This window comes from Pieris brassicae, chromosome 7 (genome assembly GCF_905147105.1).
Source record: "Pieris brassicae chromosome 7, ilPieBrab1.1, whole genome shotgun sequence".
In the NCBI taxonomy this organism is placed as follows: domain Eukaryota; kingdom Metazoa; phylum Arthropoda; class Insecta; order Lepidoptera; family Pieridae; genus Pieris; species Pieris brassicae.
In genome coordinates this window covers 3,403,515-3,415,643 of record NC_059671.1, presented here as the reverse complement: position 1 = coordinate 3,415,643, position 12,129 = coordinate 3,403,515, and the positions used below count along the sequence as shown (strand labels likewise).

The following is a 12,129-nucleotide window of genomic DNA, read 5'->3' as shown; positions in this document are numbered from 1 at the left end:
TTGTATTTTCTTTGTTGCATAGTTTGCAGGCTTTGGGACGTCCAAAATGGCCCATGGACACGCACTTTACTGGGTGCTGGATTTTGAGGGAGGAGTATCTTTTTAAGTAGGATGTATCTCCCAGGGAAGATACCTGGTGTCGGGTTCACAGTTCGCCAGTTTATGGTAATATCATTTGAAAGGGGTCGTGGAAGACTTCCAGCCATCGAGGTGCTGGAATGTCTCGTAGAAAGATTGAAGCCGATCAGTAATACATTGACAATACGACCTGCCCTTTGCTGAATTTGGTCAAAAGGCTGGAAACCGGCCATATCCTGATGATACAGGCCTAAAGCCTTTCTCGATAATCACCGAGACAGCAAGTATTTTACAATAGAGTTGTACAAACTCTTTCGCTTTATATCATTAGTATAAATAATATTAAGAAACGTTTCTCGTATTTTATATTAAAGTGAAACTAAAGTAATAAGTACCAAATTGTCGATAGCTATTTGTGGTTTATAGTACATCTCTAACTTTTACTAACTATGTTTCAAGTTCCAATCAATTTGATAAGGAAAATAATTTGGCTAAAGACGCGGACTATAAATAACTTGCAGTAATATTTAATTGCAAAATGTATGTAAAAAATAATTATACAAAAATCTAGGTCATCTAGATAAATATAAAACGATCATGCCAATCAGGTCCAGATGTTTTAAATATTTTAGCCAATTATTATTTCATATTGCAAGTGCCAAAAAACAAGTAATTAATTAAAATAATTAATGTTATGAATAAAATAATTCGAATAACTTTAAATAAAAATTCTGTAGATTTTCGAAATTGTATAACTTGTTTAACGAATGGCCTTAAATACAAATATGGATACGTCAAAGATACATTGGGGTTATACATTTCTTCCGTAAATAGCTTTCCAACAACGATGCTTTCTCCAGGAATCGAACTCAGGATCTACGAGTTATACGAACGCTACTAAGTAAACCGATTTATACAGACTATTAAACCCGAGTCGAACTATACATATGTCTGGTAATAAATATTACGCAATTTCTTCATACATTTTAGCGTAAATGTACATAGGTAAATATACATTTAAAAACAACATAGATTAGATTATTTATAATTTGTTTATAATATTTCGCGATTGAGTAAACACATTTACGGCCTATATTTAAAATCGTTTGGTGATAAAGAAAATTCAACAATTTGTATTTTAGATTGAAAAACGGCGTTTATATAAATTATTTTCTTTCTTATTCACCGTATAGTAACTTTTAACTAGACGTTCATATTCCGTATATATACGTATGTATATTAATTCTCGGTAAATACTCTTGGTAATACAATATCAATTAATATAAATAAGAAGTACTGTTATTTAATATATTATAATTTTTTTATAATTATATTTTATATTTATTTTTTGCCCTAGTCTTTGAAACTTCTCGAGAAAATATTTTAAATCGGAATATCAGTTAGAATTGCTACACATTGTTTTTTTTACAAGTGTTTCGTGCGTTCAAACAGTCGAATATATATATACATACAACATATAAAAGGTCAACTATCACAACGCTACCAGAAGCTTTCATCGGAAAACTACAATTTCATATAACCTTCAGCCAGATAGGTTTAAAAATAACTATGGAAATTCCCTTATGTTATACATTAAACAGATGTTATGAACTATTCATATGCCAGTGAATAAAACATATTACATCTTCTAATAGCGTATAACAGCTTTATAGTGAATAGATTATTTAGTGTATGTATATATTTGACCACGGGAAATATATGCATACACTAAATTTTTTTTTATGTGACCATACATTAACTACTACTATACTTGGTCTTCTATATCTAAGTAAGATACTTTAGATACTTGCTAGTATTTATAATAATAATAAATCATTTATTTGTCAAGATAGTGGTTAGATCGATCACCTACAAATATCCTCACAATCAGCCATATATAAAGAGGCATGCTAATGTCATATAAATTTTTACAATGTCTTATAATAAAAAAACATTTTTAACAACTTTTAACTTTCAAACAACTTTAGTGTAATTTCATCTGAGTTATCTATATCAATTGATTTTGATTATCTCACTCATATTGTTAATCTTTATTTTGTTTTAAATCATTATTTTTAGATACTTTAATTTAATTTTATATAATTCCATTGTTACGTAAAATAAATTAAAATAAAAAATACTACCTAAAATACAAAGGAAATTTGCGTTTGGAGTCTGTGCCGTGTGTTGCCCGTTGTTAAGATGAGTATAATAATGATTTTACATAACGTACTCTGTTATTTCTGTAATAAATCCACTTCCAAAAGACAATTCAAATTAATAATCTTCCCTTTTTTAATATAACAGGAGGCAAATGGGCAGGCGTACTCACCTGATGTTAATCGAAATCCCATAGGTGTGCAGTGCGTTGCTGGCCTTTTAGGAATTGGTACGCTCATTTCTTAAAGTAGTCATATGGGGCCAAATTTGGGCTTTATAGCTATTATAGAGCTTTTCTCAAATCTTATGATAAATAATATTTATTAACAATATTCCACGAATTGCTTCTATTTCGTGTTAACTGCGTCATTTAAATTAACGAGCTCTATTCGGAAGAGAATAAAAATAACACTTCAGCTGGCTTCCGAACAAAATACAGTGATTCAACATTACTTAGAATCACTCCGCATTCGATACCGTATTGCGTTTATTAACTGAATAACATCCCGTAAATAAGATTTAAAACTTATACACAAATTACTATTGTATACACACACATATAAAACTTTATGAAAAAGTATTTATATTAATGAATAAACTTTCAAATCACTCCATTCTTGCTTGTTATTTATAGTAAACGGAACTAAATATGTAGTTGGATATCGTTCCAAAGACTTTCATTAAGATACATTTAATAAACATAGTCTAGATTGTGTTTCCCAACGTGGAACCCACACCCCACAGGGGGGGCAATTTGATCGTTAAGGGGGCTATTCGAAAATTTATTAAAATTATTTGGAGTTTGAACTTTAGTTTCTCATTATTATATGGAATATTATTATTAGTAGGTTGTAAAACAATGGTCTATATCAAATCCTATTATCAATAGTTTTATCACTAATCAAAATAATGCGTATTATATTACAAACCTGTATTAAACAGTAATTATATGAAAACCATTCATTAAAAAAAATCTAGCATGAATCGAAAAATTACGCGAACAGTCTTCAACTATTATATACAGACATTACGCGACAATTAACTTATATAAGATTCCGACATATGTATTTATAATTAATGACCAATACAAATATGTTTATTATTCTTTGCTTACATAATAAATAGAAAATTAAAACAAATGTTAACATGCAGTTTGGCAGTGCACCGTGAATGCTGCCAGCATTTCCTCGCTGTATTAAGATATTTATTCGTTGAACGGGGAAAGCACCAGTTCTCTGTGCATTTGAACTCTACGGTCCAAGAGTGCTCCAAAGGGAACAAAACCAAAGTTTCACTGTGGACGGCTCAAAAACCGTTTATTATTATCCGCCGACACTACTAATGTCCATTCAACTTAGTTGTATTCCTACTGCTATGTATTAGTGTTAATCTTCTATATATTGTTTTTACCTTTTCATCGTCACTGGCATCTCCAACGTCGAGGTGCTTGGCGTCAGCGCCGCCCGAGCCATTGGTATCGGGCGCGCCGGCCGCCGCACTCCACGGGGAAGCAATGGTGCCGGCCGCGAGCGCGCCGCTCGCTGTAACAGAAAAAAACACTTTAGCATAATAAATTAACAAAACCAACCTGTCAACATTATTTTCCTACTGTCGAATTTGCAACTTGGACTGCTCCAGTTGAAACCTGATTAAAAATCAATCGTACACTTAATTTAGCACACGTGCCTTAAAGCCTAAATATAGAATAATAATCAAGTTTATGCAATTCCAATATAATATTTATACAGACTAAAAGTCGGGCATGAAAAATATTTTACATAGTCAAGACCTTACTCAGATTTTCTTTGAGATATATTTATTAAAGTTCATAGGTATATAATGCATTTTGTACAACATAAATTTTACAAAAAATATATAAACAGTCACCGTCGGAAAAAAATTAAAATTTAGAATTATGTAAATAATTATATGTTTTAATAATAATACATAGCTTCAATCCGTTCAAAAAGTGTTTTTCTTAATGTGTAAAGGTATGTTAACAAAAGACAATATATAAACATTACAAATTTAAATGTTAAGACATTAATCAAACGCTAATAAAGTACAGACGTAGTCAAAAGTAAAACCAGTAGTTCCCTATTGACGTCAAACTCTGTTTACAAATTCGGATGCACATTGTAAACTTCGGAGCGTATTGTGGTATACTAATAATAGTAAATGTTGCTGGTAGAATTGTTTAGACATTAAAAGAATCGTATAGGAATCAATTGTTGGGATATATTTGTCCGGTTCCTGGGTATGATTTAAATAATAGAATATATAACCCTACACGTACATTAGACTAAAAGCTAATTCAATGGTAAAATTAAATGCTAAATACAGTGACTACATGTGGATGTATTCTCGGGATATACTTCGACAATTTAAGTAATAGACCCTTATAAAACTAAGAAAACCTACGTGAGCAAAATGTACAGACGTAGCTCGTAAGCCTTTAACGGCTACCGTAAACAAAAGAGGAAAAAAATAGGAAGCATTTATTTAGTCCAAAACCAGTTGATCTTTATAAAACATTGTCGAATATAGCTTTAATCCTTTAAATAACATGAATAATACCAAGACATTTAATTGGAACGATATCAAATCTTAATGTAAATCTATATATCAAAGGTACAGCTCATTTACAGTTTTTCCAGACTTTTATTACCGGCCATAAACCAAGAAAACGCTCAAGGATATCCATTCGAAAATTTCTTAATACCAAATAAATAAGCTTTGTAATAAGAAACCTGGAGGTCGTAGGAATTCTTGAAATTTTCATATTTACCGTTACAAACATGCAGGTACGAAATGTTAACAATATAAATATAATATCAAAACGAAGAATTTCGTTATGAAGATCGGATCGGCGATGAGAGTAAAAGTATGCAGTCTCGCGCGCGCGCCGTGTCCTACTCTCTTAAGATAAATTTTCCTGTCTATTTTTGATTCATTTTTCTACTTTATAAAGGTACGAAAATATATTTCTAATAAATTAAAATTCCTTTATTTAGTATGAGCTCTCAACTTCGAATTAAAAGCCCTGATAATAAAATACATTATGCTGCAAGACAACTTGACCACTTAAGTTGTGACTTTGTCAAGATTTTATTATTATTATTATCGTCTGTTATTATGTTCTTATCCATTATTTGATATATTATGACTTGACCGTATTCAACGAAGAGCGATTCGAATCGTCGACGACCGAACTGCTCTTCGTTGACGACTTTCCGTGCAGCTGATCCCTTGGCATTGCGTAGAGATGTTGGGTCTCTCTGCATCATCTACCGCATTTACCATGGGGAGTTTTCAGCAGAGTTGTTCGGTCTAATACCCGCAGCTGAGTTTAATTATCTGACGTAAAGGCAAGATATAAAATACCATCCGTATCACCTCGACGTCCGTCGTTCCACAACTGAGCGTTTTCTAAGGCAGCTTTTGCCACGCACCACCGTTATGTGGAACCAGCTGCCCACTGAAGTATTTCCGAACCAATTCGACTTAGGGTCCTTCAAGAAAAGAGCGTACCAATTCTTGAAAGGCCGGCAACGCACTTGCGAGCAATCTGGCAATGTGAGTGTCCATGGGCGGCGGTATCGCTTAACATCAGGTAAGCCTCTTGCCCGTTTGCCGCCTATTACATTTAAAAAAAATATTAGAAAACGTTTATCATTACTATAAAATAAAATTAATCAATTGCGCTACAACCTTTTTAGGTCTGGGCCACAGATATGTGTATCTATTTCATGATCATTTGTTGATCTAATAGGCAAGTAGGTGATCAGCCTTCTGTGCTTGACACTCGCCGTCGACTTTAAGGCAAGCTGGTTTCCTCACAATGTTTTCCTTCACCGTTCGAATGTTAAATGCGCACAGCTGGGGATCGAACTCAGGGATGAGAGTCGCACGCTAAAGCCACTAGGCCAACACTACTCTTTACTATAAATCATATTAAACTTTGAATTAGATTCAATTTGAAAAAGCTTTAAAAATACCTGTGCATCTCACCCAATGACATTCAAGTATGTTCCTCTGCTATGCTATTTATAATTCAAATGTATGTCGTATGTGTGACGATTTTTATTTATTTAATGACAATATTTATTCTATTCTAATTTATTTACAATATAAATCAATCATATTTCTCACGAGTACTGACGGAACAACTCAAAACATTGTCGATTGCTCATGTTTTATTGCTTTTATAAATTATTGTTAGAGTTATACAATTATAACCATTTATGGTAAAGTTTATTCATTGAATCGATGTGCATTTATAGGAATGCATTAACTTCTTTGTTACATTATATCAGTAACCGGGCCTTCGAGAGGAAATCTATTTAATATAAACAATGAATTGTTTTCGATAAAGGTATGAATAATATATGTATGAAATCGGACAAAATATTTCGTGTAACTCTTAGATGTTTAATACATCTATCGACTCATAATATAGTTAGTTACAAAAATTTGTTTCGTCACACTACAGGCATCTTGTTATAAAAAAATATCCTGACGTCAAAAAATTCGCTAAAAATTGTGTGAAGTTAGCCAAGTGAATCTCTTAAGTCTTTTGGGAAGCCTTTGTAATGATTGTTGTTATAAATATATTTTTACTTAAATAAATTGACCCTATATAATTTCATCGTTGATATCAGTCTAAACACAGGTAACTATTCTACTAGTTGTAAATAAATAGTGGCTGAATCCCGTGAAATGCAATTATTACAGCATACAAAGCCAAGTTATGAGACTTATAAGCTCGAGTGCGTTCAATTAGTACAATCGAGAGAGTAATTCGTGAACGCGGCTGACAAAGGGCTCTGCAATAATTAAAATAATAAAGCATCCTCCCCCTCATAGCTGAATGCTGATATGACAAGTGTCCCCAATAAGGGTAGCTGGCCCTTATGAATTTTATTTAGATGAAATTAATTAAATTATATTTATTATTGGCGAGAAACTATTGTTGTGACCACCATTATGACAAATCATTATCTATTGAGATAATTTGTTTTGACTAGATCAATTTTAAAAACTCTTGTTAAATCTTTACATAGTGATAGGCTATATTTATTTCCAAAATGGAAAAAAGCGGTACTTTTTTATGTGAAGCCGGGACGGACCTGTTTAGAGCTATTTTACTACTTTTATCATCATCATCATCAGCCTCGTTATTTGCTCTAACGTGAAAAGACCAAATACGTTCCTCGAAATTCCTCTAGTATACCATGCACTGGCCTCTGTATCCACTGGCAGCCAACCTCTTCGACGATGCCGTCAGTACACCTATATATATTAAATATTAAAGTTACGAAATTTGTTCAAATATAATTTATATAGTTTTTCTAATAGGTGTAATGTCAAAGTTTGTGGATACATTGAATGGATGCCAACGACCACAATGAAAGCGAATAAAAAACATATAAGAATCGGTGACAATTTAAGCTAATCTTGGAATTAATTCGATTAGTCTAAGACGTCATAGCTTTATTCCATTAATAACCTATGCATCAAGGATTCTTTGAGATTGTAGCTAAACGAACACTTAGGTGTTGAAACAGTGGGGGCGGAGCAAATAGTTCGCTATAACTCAGATGGTAATATTGCCAACAATGTTCATTTAAGCCGGTAACGACAAGTGAAATCAAGAACAAATTAGACATTTCAGTTACTTTGTTTTTTTTTATATAGCCTTCTGCGGCACGACAAGGTTTTTGGATCATTCATTCAGTGCCTTACCGACATAAGCCTCTAAAAAAAATTATGTCCGAATGGATGTGAGATGTAGAATCCCATTAAGGCTATAAATTTCATAAAGAAAACGAATTTAGTTCTTCTAGTATCTGTTATCTGTAAAATTGAATTAATTTCTAAGTTAAAACAATGTGTATGTATACAAATTTACAAGAAAATATGACAAATTTTACACAAACATATTAGAACATAAGTGAGCTAGCAAGGGAAAAAATTAAACAAACCACCACAAAAAAACATATCTTAAAGTAAATAGAAACTAAACCCTCATCAATTTTTTTTATTGTATATGACGCGTATAGATCACGTGTCTATGACACAATTTGGACAACTAAACAAAGCTATCTAATGTGTGTAGTATTAAGTATATTGAGTTTATAAGGTGATGAAACGTTCAACTCGGTATCGTCGAAATGCCAACTAAACGTACCTTTGACCGAGCTAAAGTGCCACTCCCTTAGTCCTAACATTATGTAGACTTCAGTAGAGTTAATATAGTTGACTTAAACAACAGCCTTATTTCAGATACTACATATAATTTTTTTATATAAGCCTTATCCAAAACCCGACCAGTCTTTTCCCTTGTATGTGTTATTTATTAACACTTCGTTACACTACAGAAAATAAAAAATTGAACGTAATTAAATCAAAAGGAGAGCAACTGGCGGCCTTATCGCTTTCGAGCGATCTCTTCCAGGCAACCACTGTGAATGAAGAAAAAAATTAAATTACATAAGATAGGATTAAACAGGAACAACAAAAAAAATTAAACTAAACTAAAAAGATGATACATTAAAAATAAAAATACATAATCACGATAATTTAAGATAAGTCTCACGTCAGTCAGTAGTTGCAAAGCAAGTTAGGGGATACGATGCGATACGAAGAAATATCATAGTTTAAACTGTTAAGCGTATTTTTGTAATTTATTCTAGACGCATCCACAGAAATTACGTCATCAAATATTATATTTGAAGAGGTAAATAACAAAATAACATTGAATTTATTTTTTGATAACTAAAATATTTTTTCTAATTTAGACCATCTGGTTTGTACCATGTCGTGCCTCTTGGCCTGCTTGCCCCTTGCAATTGGATTCACGATTTACCCAACCGTACCAAAACCGAATATTTCCACCAGATTAATGGTTTTCTGATGCAAATAGGATTTAATAAATTCAAATTAAACTTATTATCACAGTTTGTGGAATCTAAGGAATGTTTTACACCTATTGTTATGAAAAATTACGGCTCCTTATTGCGTAAAGAATGATAAGCTGAAAAAGCGTTACGAACACACGCGATAGCCTAAACGGCACTAAATTACCGGAATAATTCCGTACTTTGGTATTAAATGCATTCCACTAAATCGCGTGTTTCAAACGAAGGACGTATGTGCTTTTAATACACTTAAAAATCGCTACAATTCTAGGTTTTTGTTTGCATGCACTATAACTGTCCTTTAATTGACGAAAAGACTTGTCGACTTGTGTTTACGTGATTAATCATCTATTAAATTGAATTTTGTTTGATACTAACACAAAATTATCTAATTTTGTTGGTAGCCGTTGATTTTTCGAAAAAATATTATATTGAGATTCTCCCTATATAAATAAGTAGTTTATAGTATTAATAACAAACATAAATAACGTCCTATAATAAAAATATTCCTAGAATACCTCTTAAAATATGTGTTTTAGAATAAATAGATAAAAAAATTCTATTGTAAATATAGGTAGGTATGTAAAACAATGGCACACACACACATATAAAATCTTCCGTTTTATTGAGACTAATTACTCATTTACTTACAGTTCTATCTCAGGGGTCAATACTCGTACAGGTATTATAGGATAGCTTCATAAACCGCGTAGTAACGCACTATTAAAAAGTCGGTGAACTAGTTAAAACATAACACCTTGTTAAAGGCAATGCAAATATTACTCTACATGTATTGCAATAATTACGTGTTGTTCGTTGACATTAAAGGTTGTGGTTTGTGGTGGTCACTGCCACACAATGAAGGCTGGTGTAAATATAAAATGATAATAGGCGCTAATTTATAGACTGGTTTAAAAAATGTTTTGAAAATTGCACACTGGGCTTAAAAATGTAACTATCGAGGTATCATATGTAATGATAAGGCTAAATTTATTAGTAAAGTGTGACGAATGTAAATCTATAAAGAACAGTTAAAATTGATAATAGTGGAAACTCTGATTAGGTTAGGTTCTACTTTTGGTTACGTAGCAGCAGTAGTTTTTGATTTTATTCGATTACAATTATACACATTATATTATATTTGTATATGGAAAGGATTTTATTATTTGTTATAGCCTTAAGATTTGGTCCGGTATTAACAATGTCCACCGATCATGTTTTCAATGAATAGGAGACATAAAAGGAGTTGCAGGTGCGTTTCCCTTCAGTGTTGGCAAAGTGGTTGGGCAAGTTATACCAAATCTTATCCTACTATATGAAGGCAAATTCATTAATTATATTTCATTTGGTTAGAATAAATACTTCTTAAAAAATAGTTATTTATTTGTTATTTTAAAAAGCCGTCGACTTAAAACTTAAAGTGAATTGTTCATTTTATTTAAAATCAAACATGCCTTGTTATATTTATTTGGCTCCATAGTAGCAACCTCAGTAGCCAATATTAAAACTAATTATAAATATATTTTAGAGTTAAGTTAATGGACTAGACCAAGTGCGGTTATCAGTCGATTAAAATGGGTTATTATCGATATTAATAAAAGAATATCACTAAAAAATAATTATAATAAATCAATTCAAATCAAAACCTTGTTGCGCCACCGAACTGCTTTAACTGGTTTAAAACCTCGCTCTCCTTTGTTAAATTTGTTTGCCCATAATTATAATCTTAAAACACCTAGTGCTTTTAATTGTAAAACCAAATTTGGTAGAAGGCCGACGTATCGCAAAAATGTAACGAAAATGGGTCATGGTTTCGAATTTAACATACTAGGTATCCTATAGAGATATTTTCGAAAGATTCATGCTTAATAAGCACTACTGTAAGCTAGCGATAAGTTATTAATCGTCGAAGGGTAAGGCTATGGCTCCCGCGTGAACTATAACGCATATCAAATACCTATTAAATTTTAACGTATATCAAGCACACGCTCAGCATCTTCCTCTTGTTAGGTACATTATTTGTGTCAAGATAAGTGTTGGCCTTGTAGAGGAGTGTGAACTTGTTGTGCGCGGACTCAAGAATAATATCTGTGTAAATTCTCTGACAGAATCCGGCTGGAGAATATTATTATTACGCTAAAAAAGTTATTTCATGGGGTCGCATTGATTCCCCTATCAGATTAACAATCAACTATGGTTTGCATGCATTTTGTTACCCCAAGTTAGTGCTGCCTGGATCTTGCAATATTTCTTCAGCTTCACTAAATAGCTTTTGTCTCTTTAGAAAAAAATACTCAACGTGTATTTAACAATGTAAAGTTGTATCAGTCCTAGTTTAACGGTGATGTTTTCCCGATACTACAGACAATATTATTTAAGAGCAAAGTAGTTGTTACCACGTGTCCCGAACTGAACGCTTTTTATACGCAAGGGGTATTTTATTTGTGCAGGCCCAATTCAACCCCTCAGTGCATTAACAAAAATGGCCAATATCAGGGGGAAAATGTAGGAATAATACACATACGGTGGTGGGTGGTCCACCTGTCCTGCGCACCAAAGTATGTTAATTAATTTTTGGTTGACCGTTCAACGCTCGAATCGGCCCTGCGGTTTGCCCACGCTTTCATATAACAAAGGACCGCTTAATGTTCACTAATAACTAGATTGTTAGGAATACATCATTTTAATCATGCTTATCAGTGTTAAATCTCATGTACAATTGTTTAATTATGGTTCTTATACGGTGTTATAAAAGAAAATTATTAAGAATAACTAATTAAGTATATCTTTGGTGTGTTACTTGTGTGTTTTAGTATGAATAAATTGTATAAAAAAGTGAACAAGTAAAAACGTTGACACGCCCGGATTCTATACGCTTTATCAGTTCGTAACTGCTACAAGATTTTCTTATAGAACGTCGGTCAAATGCGTAACACTGTATAACTGGCGGTCTTTGCGAGCCGTCTAGCAG

At 32.4% G+C, this 12,129-nt stretch overlaps 1 protein-coding gene across 4 annotated transcripts in view; it reads right to left on the bottom strand.

Moving 5' to 3' along the window:
* LOC123712392 (transcriptional enhancer factor TEF-1) overlaps positions 1–12,129 on the bottom strand; it is a 77,555-nt gene that overhangs the window by 22,107 nt on the left and 43,319 nt on the right. For all 4 annotated transcript variants that reach the window (XM_045665451.1, XM_045665447.1, XM_045665448.1 and 1 more), the window contains one exon: positions 3,649–3,779. Coding sequence is in view for 3 of the 4 variants with exons in the window: in XM_045665447.1 (XP_045521403.1) it covers positions 3,649–3,779 (131 nt within the window). In the remaining variant the exon portion in view is untranslated. The remainder of the gene's footprint in view (positions 1–3,648; positions 3,780–12,129) is intronic.